Raw genomic sequence first — 14,291 nt, forward strand, 5'->3', positions numbered from 1 at the left:
TGCCTTCTGGACTCCCGTTCCTGCTCCCACCCCACCAACTTGCCCCCATTCCCAATGTCCTTTGATAGTCCGTGAACCAGACTTTGATAGTCCGTGAACCAGACCGTAACACATTGTCCCGATCAACCATTAAACCAGCAAACCACATGATGGGTGAATTTTAAGGCCTGTGGCTGTTCCAGAATTTTGTTGCCTCCCTGTCCCCAGCCCTAAAAGGTAAAGGGACCCCTGACCATTAGGTCCAGTCGTGGCCGACTCTTGGGTTGCGGCGCTAATCTCGCTTTACTGGCCAAGGGAGTCGGCGTTTGTCCACAGTTTTTCTGGGTCATGTGGCCAGCATGACTAAGCCACTTCTGGTGATCTTCGGACCCCTGACTTTGTGACTCCTTGCTTCCTGACCCTCGGACCCTTGGCTTCCTGACTCCTGGCTTCTGGACCCCTGTTCATGCTCCCACCGCGCCATCTTGCCCCCAGTCCTGACATCCCCAGCCGGGACTTTGATTGCCCATGAACTGGACTGTGACAAAGGGTCCGTAAGGGATGGGAAAATTCAGGCCACGGAGCCTGGTGTCTCTGCATCTGGCCCCCGGAATCCTCTCCAAGGCCCTGCACCTTTCCCAGGCCATGCCCCCTCACCAGCCCTGATCTGCATCCCTTTGGGTGCACTTTCTGGGCGTTTTTGAGCTGCCATGACAGGTTGAAAAGGTGGGTCTGAGCATGGAGCTCGCTGTACGAAACCCGGGAGTCTCCTTCGTTGCACTGGTTCCCATGCCTGGTCAGTTGCGAGAATAAGCCGTGTGCATGTTCCCTCCATCTCTTACGGCGATGCGTTTATTTCTGTGTAGAAATCCCCTTCACAAGTGCCATGTCGCACCTTAGCAGGGCTGCTGCGGACAGGTTGGATGCAGAGGAACTCCCAAAGGATGAAGGCTCAGAGCCTGGGGTTTGGTGGTGGGATGACGACGTGTGGGCAGAGGGAGAAGACCGGGGCGAGGAGGTGTTGGAAGCTGAAGGGGCAACAGGGTTTGGTGAGCAGGAAGAGGCTGAGGCAGAGAGCAGTCCAGAATCAAAGGCAGAGAGGGGTCTGGTTGGTGAAGAGTCCATCCTGCTGCAACGAGCTCCCTTCCCCACTTGCCTCCCAGAATCAGAAGAGGCGTGAAGAGCGCCAAAGGGAAGTTAGCTTCTTGCCGGCCCAGTCTCAGGTTGCTTGGCTGGAGGAAGGCAGGGACCTTTGGTCTCGGTGACTGATCCACAGAGGCAAGACATGCCGGAGACGAATGCTGTGCTCATTGGGCCTGACGTTCCTGTGCAGATCCCCCCCTTTTTTTTGCTAATAAAGTGTTAGCTCCAACTTCCACAGTGTGGTTTATTGCTGGCTGTATTGCTCCTTTCCGCCACTCAAGAAAGGAGATATAGTGGTGGAGTTATGTAGATTGTAGGATGTTTGGCTATGCAGGAATGGGCAGCTGTGGTTTTCAGTGGCTGATGTTGCACAGAGGGAGAACAGGGTTCAGTCTCCTCCCTCTTGAGTGGCCTGGCTCCCACTCAGGGAAGACTCAAACTCAGGCTGCAGCTCCTACCAAAATGTTTAATGCTCAGATCGGTGTGATCCGTGCGTTGAAAAGCCCAGCAGGTGCTATGCATGGCTCTGCAAGCCAAGATGTTGATCCAACCCATCACATGTCCCCGCTGTAAGGTGGAAAATGTAAAGATAAAGGACCCCTGACAGTTAAGTCCAGTCGCAGACGACTCTGGGGTTGCGGCGCTCATCTTGCTTTACTGGCCAAGGGAGCCGCCGTTTGTCCGCAGACAGTTTTTCCGGGTCATGTGGCCAGCATGACTAAGCCACTTCTGGTGAAACCAGAGCAGCGCACGGAAACGCCATTTACCTTCCCGCCGCAGTGGTACCTATTTATCTACTTGCACTTTGACGTGCTTTCGAACTGCTAGGTTGGCAGGAGCAGGGACCAAGAAATGGGAGCTCACCCCGTCGCAGGGATTCGAACCGCCAACCTTCTGATTGGCAAGCCCAAGAGGCTCAGTAGTTTAGACCACAGTGCCACCCGCGTCCCTATTGTAAGGGAGAGGGGCATCAATTTCACATTTCACCCATCGTATCTGTTATAAATAATAGGATGTTAAACCCACATAGCTCTGCAATATTCATAGAATCGTACAGTTGAAAGGGATCCCACAAGTCATCTAGTCTAACCCCCTACAATGAAGGAATCTCAACTAAAGCATCCATGACAGAGGGCCTTCTGGTGGTTCCCTCGCTGCGAGAAGCCAAGTTACAGGGAACCAGGCAAAGGGCCTTCTCGGTGGTGGCACCCGCCCTGTGGAACGCCCTCCCATCAGATGTCAAAGAGAACAACAACTACCAGATTTTTAGAAGACATCTGAAGGCAGCCCTGTTTAGGGAAGCTTTTAATGTGTGATGTATGACAGTATTTTAATATTTTGTTGGAAGCTGCCCAGAGTGGCTGGGGAAACCCAGCCAGAGGGGCGGGGTATAAATAATAAATTATTGTTGTTGTCGTTATTATTATCCAAACACTGCTTAAAAACCTCCAAGGAAGGAGAGTCCACAACCTCCTAAGGGAGACCGTTCCACAGTCTTAACAGCTCTTACTGTCAGAAAGTTCTTCCTGATGTTTAGTCGGAATCTCATTCCTTGTAACGTGAAGCCCTGAGTTCGAGTCCTACCCTCCAGAGCAGGAGAAAGCAAGACTTCTCCATCCTCCATATGACAGAGATATCTGAAGATTGCTATCCTATCTCCTCTCGGTTTCCTCTTTTCCAGTCTAAACATACCGTATTTTTTGCTCTATAAGACTCACTTTTTCCCCTCTTAAAAAGTAAGGGGAAATGTGTGTGCGTCTTATGGAGCGACTGCAGGCTGCGCAGCTATCCCAGAAGCCAGAACAGCAAGAGGGATTTCTGCTTTCACTGCGCAGCGATCCCTCTTGCTGTTCTGGCTTCTGAGATTCAGAATTTTTTTTCCCTGTTTTCCTACTCCAAAAACTAGGTGCGTCTTGTGATCTGGTGCGTCTTATAGAGCGAAAAATACGGTACCTAATTCCCTCCGCAATTCAGCATGTGTCTTAATTTCCAGACCCTTGACAGCCTTCCTCGGCACACATATATGCTGCAAAATGCTTAAACAGGTGTGCAATAAGGCAAACTAATAGTTAAAGAGCGAAGCAGCAAACCTTAGCTTTGCTGGTTTTTGAAAGCTTACAAATTTGTTTTTCAAATCCGTACATTTTGACTCTTTCTTTATTCATCATTTGTGAAATATTTCAAGTTATTCAATATTCTCTCCCTCCCTCCTCCCCGCACCCCTTTCTGTTTCTTGCACATAAAGGTCCCCCCGAGTTCATCAAGAATCCTGTGGACCAGATTGGGGTCTCTGGAGGAGTGGCATCCTTCGTCTGCCAAGCGAGGGGAGACCCCAAGCCCCGCGTCACCTGGAACAAGAAGGGGAAGAAAGTGAACTCCCAGAGGTTTGAGGTAAGCGTCTCCTGCCTTTAAAGGTAAAGGTACCCCTGCCTGTCATAACTTTTATATGCCTGTTGTCTTTGTCCATGAGAGCTGGACCATAAAGAAGGCTGATCGCCGAAGAATTGATGCTTTTGAATTCTGGTGCTGGAGGAGACTCTTGAGAGTCCCATGGACTGCAAGAAGATCAAACCTCTCCATTCTGAAGGAAATCAGCCCTGAGTGCTCACTGGAAGGACAGATCCTGAAGCTGAGGCTCCAAGACTTTGGCCACCTCATGAGAAGAGAAGACTCCCTGGAGAAGACACTGATGCTGGGAAAGATGGAGGGCACAAGGAGAAGGGGGCGACAGAGGACGAGATGGTTGGACAGCGTTCTCGAAGCTACAAACATGAGTCTGTCCAAACTGCGGGAGGCAGTGAAAGACAGAGGTGCCTGGCGTGCTCTGGTCCAGGGGGTCACGAAGAGTCGGACACGACTAAACAACAACAACCCCTGCCCGTACGGGCCAGTCTTGCCAGACTCTAGGGTTGTGCGCCCATCTCACTCAAGAGGCCGGGGGCCAGCGCTGTCCGGAGACACTTCCGGGTCACGTGGCCAGCGTGACAAAGCTGCATCTGGCGAGCCAGAGCCGCACACGGAAACGCCGTTTACCTTCCTGCTAGTAAGCGGTCCCTATTTATCTACTTGCACCTGGGGGTGCTTTCAAACTGCTAGGTTGGCAGGCGCTGGGACCGAGCAGCGGGAGCGCACCCCGCCGCGGGGATTCGACCTTTCGATGGGCAAGCCCTAGGCGCTGAGGCTTTTACCCACAGCGCCACCCGCGTCCTGCCTTTACAGGGGAGAAAATAAGGGCATCATAGCATCCTGGAGTCGGAAGGCACCCCGGGGTCATCTAGTCCAACCCCCGCGATGGAAAAAAAATTAGATCTTGACATGGGAGCATTTAGGGCTCTAGTGTTGCTTCAAACACATCTGTTTTAAGAATGTTCTCAAGGGTCTTTAGATCAGGGGTGCCCAAATTTTTTTCAAAGAGGGCCAGATTTGATGAAGTGAACATGAACAACAACTACCAGACTTTTAGACAACATCTGAAGGCAGCCCTGTTTAGGGAAGCTTTTAATGTTTGAGGCATTACTGTCTTTTAATATTGTGTTGGAAGCCACCCAGAGTGGCTGGGGAAGCCCAGCCAGATGGGTGGGGTATAAATAAATTATTATTATTATTATTATTATTATTATTATTATTATTATTATTATATTATTATTATTATTATTATTATGCGTGAGGGCCAACCGAAGTTGTTGACCTTTTTTTAGGATTGAAGTTGTTCCGCTTTTCAGGGGCTGGATAAAAGCTGGATTAGGCCCCCCGAAACAGACTTTGGACATTCCTGGTTTAGATTATGTTTAGGAGGTGATTTATAAATCAGTGCTTAGTGTGTTGGAGGAGGACCAGGGTTGAAATCCCTGCTTGGCCACGTGAAGCTCACAGGATGACCACAGTCTCTCCACCTCAAAGGGTTGTGAGAATAAAACGAGGAGGGGGAGAGAACCACATATATCACATTGAGCTCCTCGGAGCGAAGATGGGGATATAAATGCAATTAATGGATCATCATCAGTTGGGGAGGGGGGCAGGAGGGAGGGACGGGTTGTCGGGAGAGGAACTGGGAGCCAGGTTCGAATCCCGGGGAAACAAACTGGGTGTCCTTCAGCCAGTTGCCGTCTCTCAGCCTCGCTGAGAAGATACAGTGGTACCTCGGGATGTGAACATGATCTGTTCCCGGAGCCCCGTTCGCATCTTGAACAGAACGTAAGACACAACAGCGCATCTGCGCGTGCGCGGGTCGTGTTCCACCGCGTCCACGCATGCGCGTGATGTCATTTTGACCGTCTGCGCATGCGCGAGCGGGGAAACCCAGAAGTAACACGCTCCGTTACTTCGGGGTCTCCGCAGAGCGCAACCCGAAAGCGCTCAACCTGAAGTGTATTTATGTATGACTGTAAAGTGGGAAGGGGGTTGAGCAACAGCAGTGCGCCCTTTTGGGAGGACCGGTAGGATAAAATCGTGCGTGTGCAATCTTTAGTCCCTCAAAGTGTTGTTTGAGATGGAAATGCCGCTTAAATTTTTTTAAGCGTCCTTTCGGCATCTCCAGTGTGTTTTGTTCTGTGCCCCTCTCCCACCCACCCCAGTGCAAAATCCTTTATGTCTCTTCAGATGTTTCTCTATGCGCAAGCTCAGGAGGGAGAAGGGTTTTCATCCCCTGCACAAAATAGCTGTCGTGCGGTGGAGGAAATAGGAAATCCAAATGGCAAATCTGTCGCTAGGTTGTTGTTTTTTCTGTCTGATGGACTCAGAGGAAGGGCAGTGTGAAGTGTGTATGTGTGTGAGAGTGATGTGATTTTAGTCCCTGTTTTTGACAACGTACGCATGCAACAGATTTCTCTCCCGTCGTTTTAAGCGCAACCTGCAACTCTCAGCCTGGTTTCAAAAGGCTCTCTGTAGTCAGTCCGTTGAGACATCTTGAAAGCGTCGCTCTTCCTCTGGAAGGCTGCTGAGTGGGGAGGGAGATTGGGGGGAGAAGGGGTGACAGAGAAAGAAAGAAATTGGCAAAAAATGTATACCGTATTTTTCGCTCTATAGGACGCACTTTTTCCCCTCCAAAAATTAAGGGGAAATAACGGTGACATGATCCACATGTGGTGGACGTGTGGAAAGATTTAGATTTTCTGGGGGGAAATATGCGATGAATTAAAAAAGATGATGGGGATAACTTTTACTAAAAAAACCAGAGGCATTTCTATTAAGTATTTTAGATAAAGAGATCCCAAAAAATCTGAGAGAGGTATTTTTGTATGCAACCACAGCGGCTCGTATACCTGTGGCCAAGGGATGGCAAGATCACGAGGCTCCAAAAATAACAGATTGGCAAATCAAATTACAGGAATTGGTGGAGATGGCTCAACTGACTAGTAAACTCAGAGGAAACTCAAAGCAAAAATTAGCGGAAAAATGGGATGTTTATAAAAAATATGTTCAAAAATACAATAATAGTTTTGACTCCGTGCTAGCATTCGAGTGATAAAGGAACTAAAAGGAGGTGGACTACAATTAAGGATTTATTATGTTTTCAGAATGTATTAGAAAAGTTATATAGAAAGGTTTATTGTTTTGTGTACATTCGAATGTAAGATAAAACATATGCAAAGGGACTTGACAGGAAGTCAAAGTTGAAGGAAAGACTTTGGAAGATAAAAAGGGAAAAAATATTTACTATCATTATTATCATTTTCTATGTGGGTGTGGGTGTGTTGGTGTCTGCACATATGTGTGTTGCTGTATGCAATGTTTGGGAGGAAATAAGACGGTAAATAGCAAATAAACTAAATATTGATGTATGCAATTTTTATTTCTGAATTATATTTAGTGGTAGTATGGCTGTATTATTTTTTGTAACATAAAAACATTCAATAAAAATTATTTGAAAATAAATAAATAAGGGGAAATGTGTGTGCATCCTATGGAGCGAATGCAGGCTCCTTGTCTTCAGCGAAAGCAACGCGAAGCCTCCGGAGCACGGAGGGAGCGCTCCCTCTGCGCTCCGGAGGCTTCGCGTTGCTTTCGCTGAAGCCTAGAGAGCCAGAGGAGTCAGTGCGCACCGACCCCTCTCGCTCTCCAGGCTTCAGGGATAGCCACCTGAAGACTTCGGAGCGCAGCGCGAGTTCCCGCTGCACTCTGCAGGCTTCAGGTTTCTTTCGCTGAAGCCAGGGGAGTCTTGCTCTCCCGGCTTCAGCAAAAGGAACCCGAAGCCTGCAGAGCGTAGCGGGAACTCGCGCTGCGCTCCGAAGGCTTCGGGTTCCTTTTGCTGAAGCTGGGGGAGCAAGACTCCTGGCTTCAGCAGAGAGGGAGAGCTGCGCAGCGCCCCTTCAGCCAAGCGGGAGGAGAAATGGAAGGGGGTCCATTTCTCTTGCTGCTTCGCTGAAGGGGCGCTGAGCAGAGAGGGGGGGATTTCTTTTCTTGTTCTCCCCCTCTAAAACAATGTGCGTCCTATGGTCGGTTGCGTCCTATAGAGCGGAAAATACGGTAAATACAAATCAAATGAGTGTTGGAAATGTAAAGAGAAAGAAAGTTCTTTTTATCATATGCTGTATACTGGGAAATGATATATAATGAATTGAAAAAGATGTTTAAAATATCGTTTGTAAAAGAAAAAACCCAGAAGCTTTCCTTTTGGGAATTATAGGGACTGAACTACCCAAACTCTATAGCAATTTATTCATGCATGCAACCACAGCTGCAAGAATGTTACTTGCCCAAAAATGGAAAGAAGAAGAAGCCCCAGCGAAAGAAGAGTGGATGTGAAAACTCATGGAAAATGCAGAAATGGCGAAACTTACCTGAAGAATAAGAAATCAAGATGACGAGCTTTTTATAAAATAATGGAAATGGTTTATTGAACATTTACAAACAAACTGTAAACAGATAAGAACCTTGGTGGGGTTGTTGCAATAACCTGCAGTTTTATAAGAGTATCTATTTAAAGTAGGTGAATAAATGAGCAAATTTAAGTTCATTTGGATATGCAGAAAATATTAAAAATAAATTTAAGGAACCGCAGAAAGAGGGGGGAGGAAGTCGAGTTTTGAAATGTTAAAATGATTGTAAAATTATTGAAATGTATAAAACTGAAAATCATAAATAAAAAAAGAGAAAGATGGGGTGTCGGAGGGGGGTGTCAGAGAGAGAACAATGGTTGACTCAAAATTGCATCTTCTGCATGACTGTTATCATTGTACCCTCAGTTTTAAAATACAGTCGTACCTTGGAAGTCGAACGGAATCTGTTCCAGAAGTCCATTCGACTTCCAAAACATTCAGAAACCAAAGCACGGCTTCTGATTGGCTGCAGGAAGCTCCTGCAGCCAATCGGTAGCCCCGCCTGATGTTCAACTTCCAAAAGTAGTTCGTAAACCGGAACAGTTCCGGGTTTGCGCCGTTGGGGAGCCAAAACCTTCAAGAATTAAGCTATTTGAAAACCAAGGTACGACTGTACAGTGTTCTTTCCTTTGAGTCTGAGACAACAAAATACGGGAAGGGGGGATCAGGGACTTGGAGATGTGCTCTGCTAACAGCAACCCCTCCCTGAAAACTCCTTAGCCTTTTAACACTTACTTTCTTCTCCTCTCCCCGTCTCAGACGATTGAGTTTGACGAAGGGGCCGGCGCTGTCCTGAGGATCCAGCCCCTCCGCACCCCCAGGGACGAAAACATTTACGAATGCGTTGCTCAGAACTCCGTGGCAGAGATCACCGTCAACGCCAAACTGACTGTCCTGAGAGGTAAATTCCTGCGATGGGGCAGATCTTTCATTGCTTGGTGTCTTGTCTGTCCAATATTCCAAGGCTGCTTATCTGGGATAAAGCTCTGCAGGGCAAGTTGAATGTGCGTTGGATTTGCCAGTAGAAAATTCCAGCGGACTGAGTTCTTTTAAGGCAAGGGCTGGTGCTGTGACTTTTTTAATGCAATTGTCTGTATGCTTTTAATAGGTAGACTTAACTCTATCCATGTTTAATTGTTTTTTAATGATTTCCCCCATGTCGCCAGCTGTTCTTATTTTTAGCTGAAAACTGCCTTAAGTCCATGTCTAATAATAATAATAATAATAATAATAGCAGCAGAAGTTCTGCACCTCCTCATTGTTTTCTCAACAAGGGAACACCTTTCACTTCCTCTTGCTCCCATAAAAAAAAGGTAAAGGTAAGGCGCTGTGGATTAAACCACAGAGCCTAGGACTTGCCGATCAGAAGGTCAGCGGTTCGAATCCCCACGACGGGGTGAGCTCCCGTTGCTCAGTCCCTGCTCCTGCCAACCTAGCAATTCAAAAGCACGTCAAAGTGCAAGGAGGTAAATAGGTACTGCTCTGGCAGGAAGGTAAACGGCGTTTCCGTGCGCTGCTCTGGTTCGCCAGAAGCAGCTCAGTCATGCTGGTCACATGACCTGGAAGCTGTATGCCTGCTCCCTTGGCCAAGAAAGTGAGATGAGCGCCGCAACCGACAGAGTCGGCCACGACTGGACCTAATGGTTAAGTCCAGTCGCGGATGACTCTGGGGTTGCGACGCTCATCTCACTTTACAGGCCGAGGGAGCCGGCGTTTGTCCGCAGACAGTTTTTCCGGGTCATGTGGCCAGCAGGACTAAGCCACTTCTGGCAAAACCATAGCAGTGCACAGAAACGTTGTTTACCTTCCTGCCGGAGCGGTACCTATTTATCTACTTGCACTTTGACGTGCTTTCGAACTGCTAGGTTGGCAGGAGCTGGGACCGAGCAACGAGAGCTCACCCCGTGGCGGGGATTCGAACCGCCAACCTTCTGATTGGCAAGCCCAAGAGGCTCAGTGGTTTAGACCACAGCGCCAACCCCTATTGTTGCTCCCGTACATTCAACCAAATGCCGCTCCGCTTTGCAAAGGAGCAGGTGGCGTTCCTGCAGCTCAGCAAGAGGCCCCCAAGTCCTTGTTCTGCGATGCCAACACGTTGTTCTCCATAGCCTTCTGCCTCTCCCAGTGAGTGGCAAGGTCAAGGTGTCACTTTGACGAGGATCTCCGCTGTCGGGAGTTAAGCAGGGAGAAGTTTCCGTATCAGGCGAAGCACCGCTTTATCTTAACGGCGTCTCAAGGGGCTGGGATTGGAGGGCGACAGATATGTCTTCGCTGCGTTTCCAGTTGTTTGTGATGGTTTCTGGGAAAATGAAATATTACCCTTCTTCTTGTTAAGAGCACAGCAAGCTCTTTTACTGCGATAGACCGTCTCCCCCGATATTGCTCTTAATTCTGACTGACAGCGTGTCTCTAGGGTATCGGGCCGAGAGAGGGATTCTCTCTCCCCCCCCCCCCCGCCCTCCATCACTGAACATCTCATCATTTTAAACAGGACTGGATCTGGGCCCTTCTGCCGGCACGCCAGTTGCCCAGCCACTGAACTTCTCTTCCCCAAAACATGACATTTTATTATTATTTGAAAAAATAAAACTTCAGTCTCCTTCCCCCTCTGCACAATTCACTGTTCTGAGCTCCCTCCTTTAACACCAGCATCCGCTGAGGGCGCATAACTTTGCCACTCCTCTCTGTAAGTTGTTGCAGGATCGTTTGGTCACAACTTCCTTGCATGGATTGTTTGCAGGGACTGCCATGCTGAATTTGCCTTCTTCCAATCAGCCCAGTGGCTGGATCAATCCCTCGCATCTCTGTTGTTGGGCTCAGTCAATTACGCCTGGTGCAGTGATGACGAGAGAGCAAGTTCGTATACCTTAGACCAGGGGTCAGCAAACATTTTCAGCAGGGGGCCAGTTCACTGTCCCTCAGACCTTGTGGGGGGCCGGACTATGTTTTTTGGGGGGGTTATTTTGCCCCACAAATAACCCAGAGATGCATTTTAAATAAAACCACACATTCTACTCATGTAAAAACACCAGGCAGGCCCCACAAATAACCCAGAGATGCATTTTAAATAAAAGGACACAATCTACTCATGTAATAAATTTTTTTTTAATAAATTTTTATTGATTTTCCAACACATATTAAATAACAATACAAAACAATACAAAAACAAACACACATATAAACATGTATAGTTTCTTAACCTTCTTTTCCTTAAACCTTCTTTCAGCGACTTCCCCATACCTCCTTTTTCTGCATCCTTGTTTTAAAATTTTTCCAGCAACCTCTAATTTTATTTACTTATGGCACTTCCTTTAAATCCTTATTCCCATGTCCAATTGTTTATCGCTGCAATTCTATTTTACATTACTCAAAACATTTTAGCACTCATTAATTTTACAACAGTTCTTAAGATAAACTTTAAATTTCTTCCAGTCTTCTTCCACCGTCTCTTTCCCTTGGTCTCGGATTCTGCCAGTCATCTCAGCCAATCCCATGTAGTCAATCACCTTCGTCTGCCATTCTTCCAGTGTGGGTACACAATCTACTCATGTAAAAACACGCTGATCCTGGACTGTCCGCAGGCCGGATTTAGATGGTGATTGGGCCAGATGCAGCGCCCGGGCCTTAGTTTGCCTAGACTGTATAGTCTAGTCGAAACTTTTTTGGAAGGTTCATACGAATGAAGCAGACCCTCTTCTTTCAAGTCAGGGGAAAAAAATGCTTCAGCTGTCAGAAATTTCAAAAGCTTCATAAAAGGTCAAGGACCCCTGCACGGTTAAGTTCAGTCAAAGGCGACTATGGGGTTGCAGCACTCACCTTGCCTTCAGGCTGAGGGAGCTGGCGTTTGTCCACAGACAGCTTTCTGAGTCATGTAGCCAGCAGGACTAAACCGCTTCTGGCGCAACAAGACACTGTGACGGAAACCAAAGCGCACGGAACACCGTTTACCTTCCCGCCGGAGCAGTACCTATTTATCTGCTTGCACTGGCATGCTTTCGAACTGCTAGGTTGGCAGGAGCTGGGAAAGAGCAATGGGAACTCACCCCGTCGCAGGGATTCGAACCGCCAACCTTCTGATCAGCAAGTCCTAGGCTCTGTGGTTTAACCCACAGCGCCACCCACATTCATTGGCGAATTGTTCCCCATGCCACACCCCAAAGCAATTTGCTACTACGCTGCAAAATGTGGTCGTGTAGAGTGCATCAGCCTGTTGAGAGCATCAGCCAGCCAGCCATTCCTTTTCCAAGATGCTCCATTCCATGTGCTTTGCCTTTCTCAGTTCTGTGGCTACCTGGGAATTGCTCAGTCCTTATTGGGCAGGTTTTGATTACACTTGAAGGAATGGGTTTCCCAAATCTAAAATCTGACTGCGCAGTCAGTCTAAAACGGGCCCCAAAATCCCATTTTTCCTTCTCCAAGGGTGCATTAGCTAAAAACCATTAACTTGAGCTCTTGAGCAAATGTATAACAGGAACCCAGCTGTATAAACAAAGCTCTTTCCTTTATCAGTCCGTGACGCCTAATGAATGGCCTTGTCAGTTCCAAAGTCCGGGAGCAACGCAGACCCCACCAATCGGTAAAGTCTAATAAGGCTACACACTCACACTTAAGATGTTGCTGTATTTCTGCAAATTTTGGAATCCCCTACACCCCCCCCCCCAAAAAAAGAAAGCTTCTTTCCACGCAGATTTTCCCAGGTTCACTCCTCAGCATCTCTAGCTAGGGCCGAGAAAGACCCCTGTTTGAAATCTTGGAGAGCAGCTGCCAGTCATTGTAGACTGCACACCGTGTAGACAATATTGGGCTAGGTGGACCAGAAGTCTGAAGCCGTATAAGGTAGCTCCTTATATTGATATTGACTCTTTAGGGCAAGGCCTGTAGCTCATCTGTGGAGTGCAGAAGGCCCCAAGTTCAGGGATATTCCAGTAACTCTGGGAGAGAACCCCTCTCAGAAATACTGGAGGGCTTCTGCCAGCCAGTATAGACAACACTAGATGAAGCAATTGCTCCAGGTCAATAGACGGCAGCTTCCAACGTTACCATTACTAACAACCCAAAAACGCAGTAGCGGAGTATTACGTCATGCAATGTATGAATACGAGTAATATTTATTCGTGAAGCCGGATCCATTACGAAATAAAATGCATTAAACAGAATTAAAAACACACAGTAAAAATAATCATTAAAACAAGGGCTTCTTTTAGATAAGAGTTGGAGTTTAACTTCTCATTCCCCACAGACTTTCCTCCTTAAAATCGCCAAAAACTGACCACTTTTTCAAAGGTGTGTCAGGGGGACCTATCCCCTAACAAAAAGTTACATCAGATACCTGATCAATCTCTCTCACTTGAGAGATCTGAATCTTTGAGCAAGCCTGCTTGTGTAACCTCAGGTTACATACGCTTCAGGTTACAGACTCTGCTAACCCAGAAATAGTGCTTCAGATTAAGAACTTTGCTTCAGGATGAGAACAGAAATCGGGCTCCGGCGGTGCAGCGACAGCGGGAGGCCCCATTAGCTAAAGTGGTGCTTCAGGTTAAGAACAGTCTCAGGTTAAGAACGGACCTCCGGAACGAATTAGGTACTTAAGCTGAGGTACCACTGTATAAAAAGCAAACAAACAATAAACAATAAGGGGGAAGAAATGGGAAAACAATATTAATCACAACTTCCGTATTTCCTGAGCTAGCGTGGATGATCAACGTTGGGCATCTTGAGTCCAAAGCACAGGAAATAAAATCATAGAATTGAGAAGGGACCAGAAATGTGCATGTTTTCCTCAGTAGCCCAAATCCGTAGGTTCCGAAACCACAACAACAAATGCATATTTTTTCCCCAAATATTTCCATCGCTCAGCTGCCAGAATCCCGCCTGCAGCCGACATCCGCATCAAAAGTGCTTCAGAGCAATGAGCTTTCATGCTGTCAGTCTGCATATTCGCTACAGAGAGCTCTGCTAACATCTGCGGGTCTGCAGTCGAGATGGCTGCGCCAGATGCAACCCTAGACTCTTATTTAAGGCTTCTCCCCACATTCCTGGGACGCAGGTGGCGCTGTGAGTTAATCTCCCGTTGCTCGGTCCCTGCTCCTGCCAACCTAGCAGTTCGAAAGCACGTCAAAGTGCAAATAGATAAATAGGTACCACTCCAGCGGGAAGGTAAACGGTGTTTCCATGCGCAGCTCTGGTTCGCCAGAAGCGGCTTAGTCCTGCTGGCCACATGACCTGGAAGCTGTACGCCGGCTCCCTCGGCCAATAAAGCGAGATGAGCGCCGCAACTCCAGAGTCGTCCGCGACTGGACCTAATGGTCAGGGGTCCCTTTACCTTTTAACCCACATTCCTAGGAGTGAGCA

The 14,291-nt window shown here is 47.7% G+C and overlaps 1 protein-coding gene across 7 annotated transcripts in view; it reads left to right on the plus strand.

The window, feature by feature from the left end:
- Positions 1–14,291, plus strand: part of PTPRS (protein tyrosine phosphatase receptor type S) — a 322,165-nt gene that overhangs the window by 150,379 nt on the left and 157,495 nt on the right. For all 7 annotated transcript variants that reach the window (XM_053372614.1, XM_053372613.1, XM_053372616.1 and 4 more), the window contains exons 3-4: positions 3,368–3,513; positions 8,700–8,841. In XM_053372614.1, coding sequence (XP_053228589.1) covers positions 3,368–3,513; positions 8,700–8,841 — 288 coding nt within the window. The remainder of the gene's footprint in view (positions 1–3,367; positions 3,514–8,699; positions 8,842–14,291) is intronic.

The sequence above is a fragment of the Podarcis raffonei genome, chromosome 18, assembly GCF_027172205.1.
Source record: "Podarcis raffonei isolate rPodRaf1 chromosome 18, rPodRaf1.pri, whole genome shotgun sequence".
Lineage (NCBI taxonomy): Eukaryota > Metazoa > Chordata > Lepidosauria > Squamata > Lacertidae > Podarcis > Podarcis raffonei.